At 48.8% G+C, this 15,480-nt stretch overlaps 1 protein-coding gene across 1 annotated transcript; it reads left to right on the plus strand.

Annotated features, from left to right (window-relative positions):
* The first annotated feature begins 8,791 nt into the window (after window positions 1-8,791).
* Window positions 8,792-14,475, plus strand: ZNF835 (zinc finger protein 835). Its single transcript, XM_060000107.1, is given in 4 exon segments — window positions 8,792-8,971; window positions 10,084-10,175; window positions 12,122-13,633; window positions 13,636-14,475. Coding segments are annotated over 2 exon segments (1,527 nt in total). The 5' UTR covers window positions 8,792-8,971; window positions 10,084-10,175; window positions 12,122-12,163; the 3' UTR covers window positions 13,693-14,475.
* The last annotated feature ends 1,005 nt before the right edge of the window (window positions 14,476-15,480 follow it).

Genomic DNA, 15,480 nt, shown 5'->3' on the forward strand with positions numbered 1-15,480 from the left:
AAAAGCAAGATTACCAAATGCTATACAGTGTATAATCTCTTTTTTTTAAACATCTTTATTGGAGTATAATTGCTTTACAATGGTGTGTTAGTTTCTGCTATATAACAAAGTGAATCAGCTATATATATACATACCCCCATATATCCTCCCTCTTGCGTCTCCCTCCCACCCTCCCTATCCCATCCCTCTAGGTGGTCACAAAGCACCGAGCTGATCTCCCTGTGCTATGCAGCTTCTTCCCACTAGCTATCTATTTTACATTTGGTAGTGTATATATAGGTCCATGCCACTCTCTCACTTCGTCCCAGCTTACCCTTCCCCCTCCCCGTGTCCTCAAGTCCATTCTCTACTCCTGCGTCTTTATTCCTGTCCTGCCCCTAGGTTCTTCAGAACCATTTTTTTTCTTTTTAGATTCTATATATATGTGTTAGCATACGGTATCTCTTTTTCTCTTTCTGACTTACTTCACTCTGTATGACAGACTCTAGGTCCATCCACCTCACTACAAAAAAACTCTATTTCATTTCTTTTTATGGCTTAGTAATATTCCATTGTATATATGTGCCACATCTTCTTTATCCAGTCATCTGTCGATGGACACTTGGGTTGCTTCCATGTCCTGGCTATTGTAAATAGAGCTGCAATGAACATTGTGGTACATGACTCTTTTTGAGTTATGTTTTTCTCAGGGTATATGCCCACTAGTGGGATTGCTGGGTCGTATGGTAGTTCTATTTGTAGTTTTTTAAGGAACCTCCATACTGTTCTTCATAGTGGCTGTATCAATTTACATTCCCACCAACAGTGCAAGAGTGTTCCTTTTCTCCACACCCTCTCCAGCATTTATTGTTCATAGATTTTTGATGATGGCCATTCTGACCAGTGTGAGGTGACACCTCATTTTAGTTTTTATTTGCATTTCTCTAATGATTAGTGATGTTGAGCATCCTTTCCTGTATTTGTTGGCAATCTGTATATCTTCTTTGGAGAAATGTCTATTTAGGTCTTCTGCCCATTTTTATATTGGGTTGTTTGTTTTTTTGATATTGAGCTCCATGAGCTGCTTGTATATTTTGGAGGTTAATCCTTTGTCAGTTGCTTCGTTTACAAATATTTTCTCCCATCCTAGGGTTGTCTTTTGGTCTTGTTTATGGTTTCCTTTGCTGTGCAAAAGCTTTTAAGTTTCATTAGGTCCCATTTGTTTATTTTTGTTTTTATTTCCATTTCTCTAGGAGGTGAGTCAAAAAGGATCTTGCTGTGATTTATGTCATAGAGTGTTCTGTCTATGTTTTCCTCTAAGAGTTTTATAGTGTCTGGCCTTACATTTAGGTCTTTAAATCATTTTGAGTTTACTTTTGTGTATGGTGTTAGGGATTGTTCTAATTTCATTCTTTTACATGTCACTGTCCAGTTTTCCCAGCACCACTTATTGAAGAGGCTGTCTTTTCTCCATTGTATATTCTTGCCCCCTTTATCAAAAATAAGGTGACCATATGTGTGTGGGTTTACCTCTGGGCTTTCTATCCTGTTCCATTGATCTATGTTTCTGTTTTTGTGCCAGTACCATACTTTCTTGATTACTGTAGCTTTGTAGTATATTCTGAAGTCTGGGATCCTTATTCCTCCAGCTCCATTTTTCTTTCTTTTGGCTATTCAGGGTCTTTTGTGTTTCCATACAAATTGTGAATTTTTTTGTTCTAGTTCTGTGAAAACTGCCATTGGTAGTTTGATAGGGATTGCGTTAAATCTGTAGATTGCTTTGGGTAGTAGAGTCACTTTCACAGTGTTGATTCTTCCAGTCCAGGAACATGGTATGTCTCTCCATCTGTTTGTATCATCTTTAATTTCTTTCATCAGTATCTTATAGTTTTCTGCATACAGGTCTTTTGTCTCCTTAGGTAGGTTTATTCCTAGGTATTTTATTCTTTTTGTTGCAATGGTAAATGTGAGTGTTTCCTTTATTTCTCTTTCAGATTTTTCATCATTAGTGTATAGGAATGCAAGATATTTCTATGCATTAATTTTGTATCATGCTACTTTACCAAATTCGTTGATTAGCCCTAGTAGTTTTCTGGTAGCATCTTTAGGATTCTCTATGTATAGTATCATGTCATCTGCAAACAGTGACATCTTTACTTCTTCTTTTCCAATTTGTATTCCTTTTATTTCTTTTTCTTCTCTGATTGCTGTGACTAAAACTTCCAAAACTATGTTGGATAATAGTCGTGAGAGTGGACAACCTTGTCTTTTTCCTGATCTTAGTGGAAATGGTTTCAGTTTTTCACCATTGAGGATGATGTTGGCTGTGGGTTTGTCATATATGGCCTTTATTATGCTGAGGTAACTTCCCTCTATGCCTACTTTCTGGAGGGTTTTTATCATAAATGGGCGTTGAATTTTGTTGAAAGCTTTTTCTGCATCTATTGAGATGATCATATTGTTTTTATTCTTTAATTTGTTAATATGGGGTATCACATTGATTGATTTGCGTATATTGAAGAATTCTTGCATTCCTGGGATAAACCCCACTTGATCATGGTGTATTATCCTTTTAATGTGCTGTTGGATTCTGTTTGCTAGTATTTTGTTGAGGATTTTTGCATCTATGTTCATCAGTGATATTAGCTTGTAGTTTTCTTTCTTTATGATATCTTTGTCTGGTTTTGGTATCAGGGTGATAGTGGCCTTGTAGAATGAGTTTGGGAGTGTTCCTCCCTCTGCTATATTTTGGAAGAGTTTGAGAAGGATAGGTGTTAGCTCTTCTCTAAATGTTTGATAGAATTCACCTGTGAAGCCATCTGGTCCTGGGCTTTCGTTTGCTGGAAGATTTCTAATGACAGTCTCAACTTCAGTGCTTGTGATTGATCTGTTTATATTTTTTATTTCTTCCTGGTTGAGTCTCAGAAGGTTGTGCTTTTCTAAGAATTTATCCATTTCTTCCAATTTGTCCATTTTATTGGCATATAGTTGCTTGTAGTAATCTCTCATGATCCTTTGTATTTCTGCAGTGTCAGTTGTTAGTTCTCCTTTTCATTTCTTATTCTGTTGATTTGAGTCTTCTCCCTTTTTTTCTTGATGAAGCTGGCTAATGGTTTATCAATTTTGTTTATCTTCTCAAAGAACCAGCTTTTAGTTTTATTGATCTTTACTATTGCTTTCTTCATTTCTTATTCATTTATTTCTGATCTGATCTTTATGATTTCCTTCCTTCTGCTAACTTTGGGGTTTTTTTGTTCTTCTTTCTCTAATTGCTTTAGGTGTAAGGTTAGGTTGTTTATTTGAGTTGTTTCTTGTTTCTTGAGGTAGGATTACATTGCTGTAAACTTCCCTTTTAGAACTGCTTTTGCTGCATCCCATAGTATCACCTATTTTTAAAACTGAGAAAAACCAGATGTTGACAGCAACATCCTTCATCCCAGAGAGAATGTGGAAAGCACATAAATGGTCTTCAGTTGAGGATTCGTTAAATAAATGTAAGGTGTAATTTAGGTACTTGCCACCTTTGGACTTCTTTTACCAATAAGGGATAGAGAGATTCAAGCCATACTTGGGAATACATTTTAGCATGATAATAATTATGCGTGAAAGGGGTTGACCCTGAAAGAAGATGTCTGGAAACAACATCCCTTAAGGAGTAGTTGAAAGATCTTTGCATCTATTTTTTATAGAGGAGAAGTGTGTGCAATTCCACTAGTGTGTGTGACCCCTATATCCGATCGCTTATATTTATGTGTGTGTGTGTGTGTGTTATAGATTACCCAAAAAGTGAAGCTAATTTCCCACCCTTTCTTGCATCCACCTGTCTTGCAACATTTCCATTTTCCCACTCCTTGAATCTGGACTGTACCTGTAGTTTGCTTTGGCCAATAGAATGCTGTGAACATGGAAATGCATCCACGTGGAGCCTGGGACTCAAGTGGTGTTGCAGACTCTGCTCACACTCTTGGAACCCCACCCAGCTGCCATGTGGACAGGCTCGGGCTAGCCTGTTGGAGCAGAAATGAGCCATCGCAGGTGAGGCCACCTTAAATGAGCCAGTCCCCAGTCAGCCTGTAGCTGACCAGTGATGCATGAGTGGGCCCAGAAAGACCAGAAGAACTGCTTAGCTGAACCCAGCCCACGGCTAACGAACTAAACCACAGCTGTTGTTTATAGCCTCTGTATTAGTTGCTAGGGCTGCTGTAACAAAGTACCATGAACTGGGGGGGCTTAGGAAAGAGAAATGTATTGCCTCACGGTTCTGGAGGATGGAATTCTGAAACCAAGATATCAGCAAAGTTGGATCTTGTGGGAAGATCAGTTCCAGGCTTCTCTCCTTCCTTTGTGGATGGCCTGTGTCGCTTTACATCATCTTCCTTCTATGCCTACATGGCTCTGTATCCAAATTTCCCCTTTTTATAAGGACACCAGTCCTATGGGATTAGGACCCACCCTGATGACCTAATTTTAACTTGATTTCCTCTGTAAAGTCCCTACCCCCAAATAACATTCTGAGATACTGAGGGTTAGGACTTCAAAATATCATTGGCGGGAGGGGATGGGAGGGAGACACAATTCAGCTCATAACAGGTAAATATAACTTTATAAAGAAAACTATTTTAAAAATCACATTTATCACTTATATGTGGAATCTTTAAAAAAAAAAATGACACAAATGGGAATTTGCCAGCGGTCCAGTGGTTAGGACTCAGCACTTTCACTGCTGGGGCTCACGTTCAATCCCTGGTCGGGGGACTAAGATCCCACAAGCCACATGGTGACACGGCCAAAAAAAAAAAAAAAAAAAAAAAAACCACAAATGAACTTATTTACAAAACAGGAACAGACTCACAGACATAGAAAACAAACTTATGGTTACCAAAGGGGAAAGGGGAGGAAGGGATAAATTAGGAATTTGGGATTAGCAGATACAAACTACTATGTATAAAATAGACAAACAACAAGGTCCTACTGTATGGCACAGGGAACTATATTCAATACATTGTAATAAACTATAATGGAAAAGAATCTGAAAAAGAATATATATATTCAGTTTTATATATACATATGCAAATATATTTATATATAAATATATGTATATATAACTGAATCACACCAGAAACTAACACAAACTTGTAAGTCAACTATACTTCAATAAAAAATAAAAACAAAAATATTTAAAGGAAAAGAACCTTGAGCTGTTTCCATTGTCCATTCTTTGAGGAAAATGTCCCCTCTCATGATTTCAGCAAGGATGGACAAGTATCCATAAACCCTTAAGAGTGAAGATACTATTGAGTTGGCCAAAAAGTTGGTTCGGTTTTAAGTAAAAATAAAAGACACATTTTTCATTTTTCCCACGAACTTTACTGAAAAATATATTCATTAACTGAACAAACTTTTTGGCCAACCCAATTTATATCACTGGAGTAAAATCACCACTATTTTTCATTCAAGAAAAAATATGTTTTCTTGGTATAAATTGAACTATTTCTGCTTTTCTTTGGTAAAATCATACTTGGTGTTGTTGTCTATCCAAAATTAGGCTCATGTTAGTTAAAAACCACCATGGACTTCTGCTTCTGGCCAACTTAGAGTAACAGGGACCAGATTTTCCCTCCCTTATGAAACAACCATAAAAGGGGCAAAACATAAAACGTCGTGCTTTTTAAGACAGTGCACATCAGGCCACAAAGGACAGTGGGACATAGGAAATGAATGAAGGGAGCCCTACCATTTCCCTGGCTTACTATCTTAAGAGCATTTCTAGGTCACGGTGCAGGGGGAGGAATCCAGGCAGAGCCCTGTAGACCCCCTGAGTTGAAGAGATGGAGCTGAGAATCCAGGAAAACCAACATGGCCTGAGTTCCTAGGAAAGGGTACTGAAGCGAATAGGACCACCCGGAGATCTGCAGAGGGTCCCCCTTGAGCGCTTAGCAGAACCAAGGTTCAAGGCCAGGGAAAGAACTTCCCAAAAGGTTAAGGAAACAGTGTTCAGTACTCACACCAGGCAGGCACACGTAGTATCATAAATGCAGACTATTCCAGCTTTCTTTTTCTTTTTGGCCGCGCGGCATGGCATGCGGGATCTTAGTCCCACCACCAAGGATCAAACCCCGGGGCCCCAGCAGTGAAAGCGCTGAGTCCTAACCACTGGACAGCCAGGAAATTCCCTCTTCCAGCTTTAAAAGATATAAAGCACAGCAGCGATTGCCTCGCACATTCAGGAAGTGTTCTTAGCATGGCCCACAAGAACCTGAATTACCCGGCCTACACTTCAGCTTCATCTCTGGGCCCTGCCTCTGTCTCAGTCAGTTTATTGCCAATAAACTGCTATGTAACAAATCGACCCTCCACTCAGTGGCTTGCTCCTGGCTTACTCCTGTTGAAGCCCGGAACCACTGTATGAGAAGTTCTACTACTCTCGGTCCACTGTGCTGTGAGGAGGCCCAAGTGAGCCACATGGAGGTGTCTGGCCAGCCCCAACACCCACTGCATGGAGAAGAGCCAGGCCCCAGATGTATGGACAAACTGAGCCAACCCAGCCATCCCTGGCTCCCTGGCCACCCCGATAAAGTCCCACTGTGGGGCAGAGATGGAGCCCTCCCTCTGTGCCCTGCTTGAATTGCTACTAATAGAACGTTTTTTCCTAATAACCACAGAATAATGAAATGAGCATAATAAAATGTTTTTCTTCATAATACTTCCACATCATATACTTGAATAGAAAGGTCCTTTCCTGTATTTGAGTAATCCCTGCCTTTTTTTAAAAAGGGGGGGGGAAGCTTTTTAGTAAAAAAAACCCAAAAAACCTTCAGCCTTCTGAGCTCCCTACATGGTTTATGAGGAAAGTGTAAGAGGCGTTTTTTATTTTTATTTTAAAAAATTAATTAATTAATTTTTGGCTGTGCTGGGTCTTTGTTGCTGTGCACGGGCTTTCTCTAGTTGTGGTGAGTGGGGACTGCTCTTCATTGCGGTGCGTGGGCTTCATCACGGTGGCTTCTCTTGCTGCGGAGCCTGGGCTCTAGGCACGTGGGCTTCAGTAGTTATGGCACGTGGGCTCAGTAGTTGTGGCTCACGGGCTCTAGAGCATAGGCTCAGTAGTTGTGACACATGGGCTTAGTTGCTCCATGGCACATGGGATCTTCCCAGACCAGGGCTCGAACCTGTGTCCCCTGCAGTGGCAGGCAGATTCTTAACCACTGCGCCCCCAGGGAAGTTCCCTGATGTTTTTTAACTATTCAAATGTAAAACTAAACTAGAAAAAAATTTTAAAACCTTGGTGGCTTAAAACAAAAATCCTTTCTTCTCATGCTTACAGGTCTGTGGATTGGCTGGGAGGCTCTGCTCCATGAGTCCCAGGCTTGGAGGGGCAGTGGGCGTGTTCTTACCATGCAAGGCCAGAAGCTTCCAGAAGGATGAGAGGAAACCCACAATGCCTCTGGACATCTACACATAAAACAAAAACTTGAAAGGTAAAGAAAGCATGTTTCCAGTGGAGTGAGGGAATGGGGGGAGGCGTAAAATAGGGGTATAGGATTGAGATACAAATTACTATGTATAAAATAAATAAGCTACAAAGACATATTGTACAACATAGGGACTATAACCAGTATTTTATAATAACTATAAATGGTGTATAAGCTTTAAAAATTTGAATCATTATGCTGTACACCTGAAACTCATATAATATTGTACATCAACTATACCTCAATTAAAAACAATAAAAAGCAGGTGTCATGGTTTAACGGGCAGCCTTGGGAGTATGTAAAATAATATAGTATCTCACAATCTGTAGCATGTTGATTCTGGTGACATACATACGTCTTCCCATTGTATATTCACACGTTTCTCTGCTTTCCCAACTATCTAAAAATGAGCTTGTGCCCATTTCTCTAATGGCCGAAGGAAGGATTTATGAAGGCTAATCCTATGAAGGGAATAATTTAGGAAGCCTAACTCTATGGAGAAGCACTTTACAAAAACAGCAGGCCAGGGCTTCCCTGGTGGCGCAGTGGTTGAGAGTCCGCCTGACGATGCAGGGGACACGGGTTCGTGTCCTGGTCTGGGAGGATCCCGCATGCCGCGGAGCGGCTGGGACCGTGTGCCATGGCCGCTGAGCCTGCACGTCCGGAGCCTGTGCTCCGCAACGGGAGAGGCCGCAGCAGTGAGAGGCCCGCGTACCGAAAAAAAAACACAAAAAAACAAAAAAACAGCAGGCCAATAGTGACTCTTATGTCGAGTTCTGTACTATAATCGTTTGCCTACGTCAATGGGTTTATCACCTTTTTCCCTCTGGTCTAGAATTACATCATATCTCTGAGACAAATGATTTCCATGGCTTAAGGGTGAACTGTGGGTTGCAAACTCCAGCTCAAGCCCTTTCTGTGCTGTGTGGCCTGGGGTGACTCACTTAGCCTCTCTGATCCTAAGGGTCTTTTTTACCCTCACCTGTGGACTCCGCCCCCTCCTTGAGGAAGAAGAGTCCCGCCTCCATATTACTGGCCCCGCCCACCAGGGCGCCCAGGTCGTGGTGAGCGGAGCTCAGGTAGAGACACGCCCAAGCCCCGCCCCCAGCCGCCCTGCCCTCCTCGGGCTCCCGGAGCCGCTGAGATTCATCATCCCACTGTGTGCGGTCGCACGGCCTTCTGGGACTTGTAGTTTCCGTACACCGGCGCTGCGGGCCCGAGTCACTGTGCAGGCGCAGCGCGGCACCTTCTGGGAGTTGTAGTTCTTGACGGACCCGAGCGAGCCGCAACTCTCCCAGTGCGCACGCGCAGTCCGGGCCGGCCTGGCGCTTGGGCTAGTTTGTGGTGGCTGATACCTTGACCTGTGTGGCCCGCACGTCCGCGCCACCGCCGGACGAGGGGTCACCGGGGCTCCGCGTGGGCCGGATAGGCCAGAGACCGTGGAGAAACTGACCCAAACCCGCCAGGCTCGGCGGGAGCCGCCCAAGGCCTTCAGAGATGGTCCTGGAGGCGAGGGCGCCGCGGTGCGCATGCACGATTGTGTGTACGCTTGTCCCCTGTGTGTCTGTGTGTGACGGTATGATCTCGACTCCAGCGGCGTGTTCCTGTGCGTGTGAGGCCTGCCCTGCGTGCCACTCCAGAACTTTGTGCCGGTGCGGGCGTGTAGCTATGTGTGTCACTGTGCGTGTAGGCCCGCCTGTCCCATCTGTGCATGAGACTTCATGTGAGTCCGTCCCCAAGTGTCACCACATGTTTGCACGTGCCTGACCCTAGCGGCCTGTGCCTGTGAATTTGAGCATTTGGGGACCTCTGCCTATCTGTGACTTTGGGCATGTGTGGAACTTGTTCTCCTAGGTGGGTGTGAGGTGTATAATTCCACACTTCCTGGCTGTGCAACTGCGTAGGGTGGCTGGGTGGGTGTGCCTGCCAGCATGGAGCTGGATGGTCAGGGTGTGCCTGAGTGGAGGGCTGTGCACAGGATGAGAGACACTGCGAGGGTGGGGGTGCTGCGTGTGTGGTGTGTGTGTGTGTGTGTGTGTGTGTGTGTGTGTGTGTGTGTCTGTTTGCGCGTGGGGGAGACCCTGCAAACCTGCGGCTCTGGATATGTGCGGAGCTCTGCCCACCGCATGACTCTGTGTGTGACTAGGAGTGCCACTGTGGGTGGTGACCCAGGCCAGGCCTCCCGTTGAGCAGGGCGGCATGTGGGACTTTGTTGTGTGTGTACCCATGTGTGCATGGGCAGGCGTGACCGCAGACGCACTTGGAGTTGAGTGGGTGTGCGAGACTGCCTGCCTCCTACTGTATGGGAAGGACTGTGCCACAGCATATGGCTGACTGTGTAAGGGCATCTGAGGGCCAAGGCAGGGGGTGGTATAACAGCCCCCCCCCGTGTGGTTGCATGCAACTCCATGTGTGTGTCTGTGTGTGATGTGACATGTGTCTGCCTCTGAGCACGTCTCTGTCTCCCTTTTGGTTGCTTGCTTGTGCACCTGACTGGCCCAGGTGTACCCCACCCTGAATCCACTTACCTTCCCCACGTGCACACAGAGGAAACACCCTGCGTTCTTGCTTCACCCACCCACCTGCGCCTGCCCCAGCATCTTCCTTCAGGGGTCCCTGTTTCTTTTCCTCACAGATGCTGACTGGACCCACTGAGGCATGTGTGGCCACGGCAGGAGCCACAGCGTGAGTGACATGGACAGGACCTGATGCTCCCAAACCCACGAGGTGGGTACCACTGCCTGCTCTGGGGACCCAGTCAGGCCCCACTCAAGCCTGAGGGTTGCCTGTGGGGGTGGCACCAGAACTGGGACTGGCCCCATTTGGCTCCCACCAGCAAAGTTCTCACCTCTGCACAAAGACCCTGCATGGTCTGGCCCTCACCCTGCCATATCTAATCTCCCCTGCTCTCCGCCTAGGTCACTCTTCTCCAGCGCCCCCCAACCCTGCCCAGCCCCTTAACTGTTCCTCCATCACCTCCATCATGGTCCTGCCTTAGGACCTTTGCACTTGCTGGGCTCACGGCCCAGAATCCTCGCTCCATAACTTCCTCCAAGTCTTGGCTCATTGAGCCCTGCGCTGGGGGACAAGCATTCCAGGTAGGTGGAACGGCCAGTGCAAAGGCCCTGTGGCAGGAGCATGCCTGGAGTGTTTGTGGAACAGGGAGGAGGCCTCTGGCTGGAGCAGGGCAAGCCCAGAGCAGGTGAGGGTGTTGTAGAGGCTGAGGTCAGGGAGATGCTGTGCAGGCCATGGAGAGGAGTGTGGCATTTATGGAGCCATTAGTGGTTTTTTAAAAAGTATTTATTTATTCGGCTGCTCAGGGTCTTAGTTGCGACGTGCGGGATCTTTAGTTGCGGCATGTGGGATGTTAGTTCCCCAACCAGGGATCGAATCTGGGCCCCCTGCATTGGGATCTTGGTGTCTTAGCCACTGGACCACCAGGGAAGTCCTGCCATTAGTGATTTTAATTGGGAGAGAGAGGAAGAGGAAAAGCTCTGGAGCTGGGCAGCCCAGGTGTGGGTCCTGGTATTGCCACTTCTGGGAGCCTCACTGAGGAATAAAAGAGCTTAAAGGGTGATGGGCACATAGGTCTGTGTTCAACAGGTGCTGGTTATTTTGGCCACTATAATAATACACCCGAGTTGGCTTCAGAGTGGCCAGGACCAGTGCCTCTTAGATGTTCCTGTGCCCACAAACCACCCGGGGCTCTTATCAGAAGGCAGATTCCAAGTTACCAGGCCTGGGGAGAGGCCTGAGCGCTGCACTTGTCCCGGGCAATGCTGATGCTGCTGGGCCTTGGGCTAGGGTGGAGCGGTGTTGATTTCAGAGTGGAAATCAGGATCTCTGTGTTGATGGCGGTCGTGCTCTGTGTGCTAGTTAAGATGAAATGTCTCCTCCTGGTCCGGACATGTGGCCCACCCACCTGTGAAAACTTTCACTGGCTTCCTCTACCTGCTGTGCGTGTACACCTCCCTGTACACCTGCTCGCCGCCACCTGTAGCTCGTCTTTGCTGGGGTTGGGGTGGGGAGCACCAGGGGGATGAGGGGAGCTCAGAGCCTTCTGAGGGAGGCTCAGGCTCAGCCTGTGAGTGTGACTTTACACACAGCAGGGAGCAAGCTGGAAGCTGGTTGCGGCTGGGGGGAGACGGACACAGGGCCTCTGGACCCACGTGAGCAGGGTCTTTCAGGGAGGGGTGTGCTGCTGGTGATACCAGGAGAAACTCATCACCCCTAGGATGGCCCCCACTTGGCCCACCCACCCCAGGGGGCTGAACCCAAAGCAGGTCACTGACTGCTCTCCACACGTGCACATAGTCACAGGCACCAGGGATTAGGACTTCAGTACATCTTTTGCATGGACGCAATTGAACCCATAACAGCAGGGTTTAGAAACAGTTTTGGTTGTCACACCTGGGGGCATCCAGTGAGTAGAGGTCAGGGACGCTGCTCAACATCCTACAAGGCACAGGATGGTCCCGCAACAAAGCATGATGTGACCCACACTGTCAGTAGACAGACCCTGCACTGATCCTTTTCCAGCCCGGGACAGGTGACAAACCTGTTTGGTTTTTTGTTGTCATTCTTTTTTCTTTCTTTCCTTCTTTCCTCCTCTTCCTTCCCTCCCTTCCCTCCCTCCCTCTTTCCCTCCCTCCCTCTCTTTCTTTCTCATCCAGTAACGAAGATGTGAAATCGAGGCAGCAGCTCACAAAGCCGGGATGGAAGGACTCTTGACGGTTGCCGTCCAGCAAGACTCTGAGTTGGAAGAAACCCCGAAACACGAAGGTCATTTCAGGGATGGCCGGGAGAACCAGGAGGTCCACGAGGAAGACCCCACTGAGGACTGCATCCCAGAGCATGATGAATGCACCAGAACCCCCAGGACCAGATCGAGCCCCACAACTACCCAGGCTGACTGCAGGCCCCAGAGGCGCGGTGCACCAAGAAAGAACCCAAACCAGAAGAACACAGACGCCAGCGCAGAGGAGGAGGAGGAACGAGGTGGTGGAACCAGAAAGCCGTGGAAGTGTCAGGACTGTGGAAAGGCCTTCAGCTACTGCTCGGCCTTCACCCTGCACCAAAGAACCCACACGGGGGAGAAGCCGTTCTCCTGCCCCAACTGCAGCAAGGCCTTTAGCCAGAGCGTGCACCTGATGCTGCACCGGCAGACGCACACGGGCGAGCGGCCCTACACATGCGGTGAGTGCGGCAAGGCCTTTAGCCAGGGCTCCTACCTGGCGGCGCACCGGCGCACACACACGGGCCAGCGGCCACACAGCTGTGCGGACTGTGGCAAGGCTTTCATGCGCCCCACGCACCTGGCGCAGCACCGGCGTGTGCACACAGGCGAGCGGCCCTTTGCATGTGGCCAGTGTGCCAAGGCCTTTCGCAACCGCTCCTCCCTGCTGGAGCACCAGCGCATCCACATGGGCGAGAAGCCATTCGTGTGTGCACAGTGCGACAAGGCCTTCCGCTTCTCCTCGGCGCTCATCCGCCACCAGCGCACGCACACTGCCGAGCGGCCCTACGCCTGTGGCCAGTGTGCCAAGGCCTTCACGCAGATCACGCACCTGGCGCAGCACCGTCGCATGCACACGGGCGAGAAGCCCTACACGTGCCCCGAGTGCGGTGCGCCCTTCAGCCAGAGCGCCTCGCTGGCCGAGCACTGGCGCATCCACACGGGCGAGAAGCCGTACATGTGCGCGCAGTGCGGCAAGGCCTTCACGCAGGTGTCGCACCTGAGCCAGCACCGGCGCATGCACACTGGAGAGCGGCCCTACGCCTGCCGGGACTGCGGCCGCGCCTTCAGCAACCGCTCGCACCTGGTGCAGCACCACCTCGTGCACACGGGGGTGCGGCCCTACAAGTGCCTGGAGTGCGGCACCACCTTCAGCCACGTGTCCTCCCTAATTGAGCACCAGAAGGTCCACACCGGAGAGAAGCCCTACTGGTGCAGGGACTGCGGCCATGCCTTCAGCCAGGGCTCGTCGCTGACGCTGCACCGGCGCACACACACTGGCGAGCGGCCCGACGCGTGCCCTGAGTGCGGCAAGGCCTTCAGCAACCGCTCCTACCTGATCCAGCACCACATCGTGCACACTGGGGAGAAGCCGTACGAGTGCAGCGGCTGCGGCAAGGCCTTCGGCTTCTCCTCCGCCCTCATTCGACACCAGAGGACACACGCTGACGAGAAGGTGGGGGACACCTTTGCCCAGTTGCCACACCTGACTCAACACCTGAGCTCTGACCAGGAGGAGGAGCCTGTTGACGGGGGTGGTCCTGCAGAAACCGTGGTGGACCAGCCCAAGAATGAGGGCTGAGGGCTGCCAGGGCCTCCTATAGGCAGGCACCCTGCTGAGCCTTTTATACCTTGTGCTCGGGCTCTCAGCACTAGCGGGTAGATACCCTACCATCCCCACGTTGCCAATGAGGAAACCAAGGCTCTGGGAGGCTCCGTGGGGTGCCCGAGATCACACAGGAAGGATGTCACAGGGTCAGGACTGGACCTCGCATCTACCAGACTCACCTCCACCACCTCCCTGGTTCAAAATTCTAATTGTGACCCATGAAAGTAGACCCGAAGATATATCTGTGGGTCTCTGGTCGGCCTTTTGATCATTTTATGACTGAGTAGACATTTGGTCCACACATTTAAATAAAAGGTTCAGTTCCTTTGGTGCAGTTGGCATGGTAACAGGGAGCAGGGTCTTAAGAATAAATGTGGGGACTTCCTGGTGGTGCAGTGGTTAAGAATCCGCCTGCCAATGTTGGGGACATGGGTTCGAGCCCTGGTCCAGGAAGACCCCACATGCCGCAGAGCAACTAAGCCCATGCACCACAGCTACTGAGCCTGCGCTCTAGAGCCCGTGAGCCACAACTACTGAAGCCTGTGCACCTACAGCCCGTGCTCTGCAACAAGAGAAGCCACCGCAATGAGAAGCCCACACACCACAACGAAGAGTAGCCCCTGCTCGCCGCAAGTAGGGAAAGCCCACATGCAGCAATGAAGACCCCATGCAGCCATAAGGAAATAAATAAATAAATTTATAAACGAATAAATGTGGATCCCTAGGACTGAAACAGTGCTTCCAAAATTAGAGAAAAATGAGCAGAGAACTCCAGGGCAGGGAAAGTTGTTTTAGAAGGAAGCACCTCTCCCCTGACAGACCTGTGGAGGGTGATTTTTAGAGTGGACCCCAGTCTTTTTTTCAGTATGAGGAAACACCTCCCCTTTCCAGATGTTTTCCCCCAACTCAAAGTCCTGACTTTCATTGTTGTCTCTGTTAGCTCTTGCCAAGTAACAAGTCGCCCAGAATGTCCATTTAGTGTTTCCCATGCAGGGTGGTGCTGGAGGTCTGGACCAGTTTCATTCGATGTTGGGAAGGGGAGGGCCCACCATACCAGCCTCTTTCTCTGGCCTCTGGGAGTGTGGGAACGTGTAAGCACCAGCGATTGGCCACAGAGTGGAGGCGGAACTGAAATCAGAGCTGATCCTCAGCGGCTGTCCACACCTTGGATTTACATTACTGCCACCACCTTTGTAAACTCAGTGCCTGCAGGACAGCCAAGTGGACTGCAGGTGTTCCCACAGTTGGGATAGTCTGGCATTAGCAGCTGTGTGGCTGGCCTGGAGTCTGGGCTGCTTCCGCTGCAGTCCCGATACCTGACTTCAGTGGATCAGTGTCTACAAATCTGTGCTTGTAGTTTTGTGAACACAGCACCTGAGGGACATCTGGGCTGATTTCTTGCCTTCCCGCAGTGGAAGCAGGGCCGAGGGCAGTGCCAACAACAGTGTACTTTGTGAGCCCACACGACAGGTGACAAGTGACACCACAGCGTGCTGCCTGATGGGCAGCTCCAATTGAGGAATACTCACTGACTCCTCTCCCATCCCACCCCCCTCACACCACAGCTTAGAAATGGGTCTGGGGGCCTATACTCCAACAACTAGGGAGCATGCCCTTACCCCAACAGGGCAGTGAAAACCACAGATCAAAGAGGAGGCCCCACTCACTATCCAGGGCAGGCTCTGGTC

This window comes from Delphinus delphis, chromosome 20 (genome assembly GCF_949987515.2).
Source record: "Delphinus delphis chromosome 20, mDelDel1.2, whole genome shotgun sequence".
In the NCBI taxonomy this organism is placed as follows: domain Eukaryota; kingdom Metazoa; phylum Chordata; class Mammalia; order Artiodactyla; family Delphinidae; genus Delphinus; species Delphinus delphis.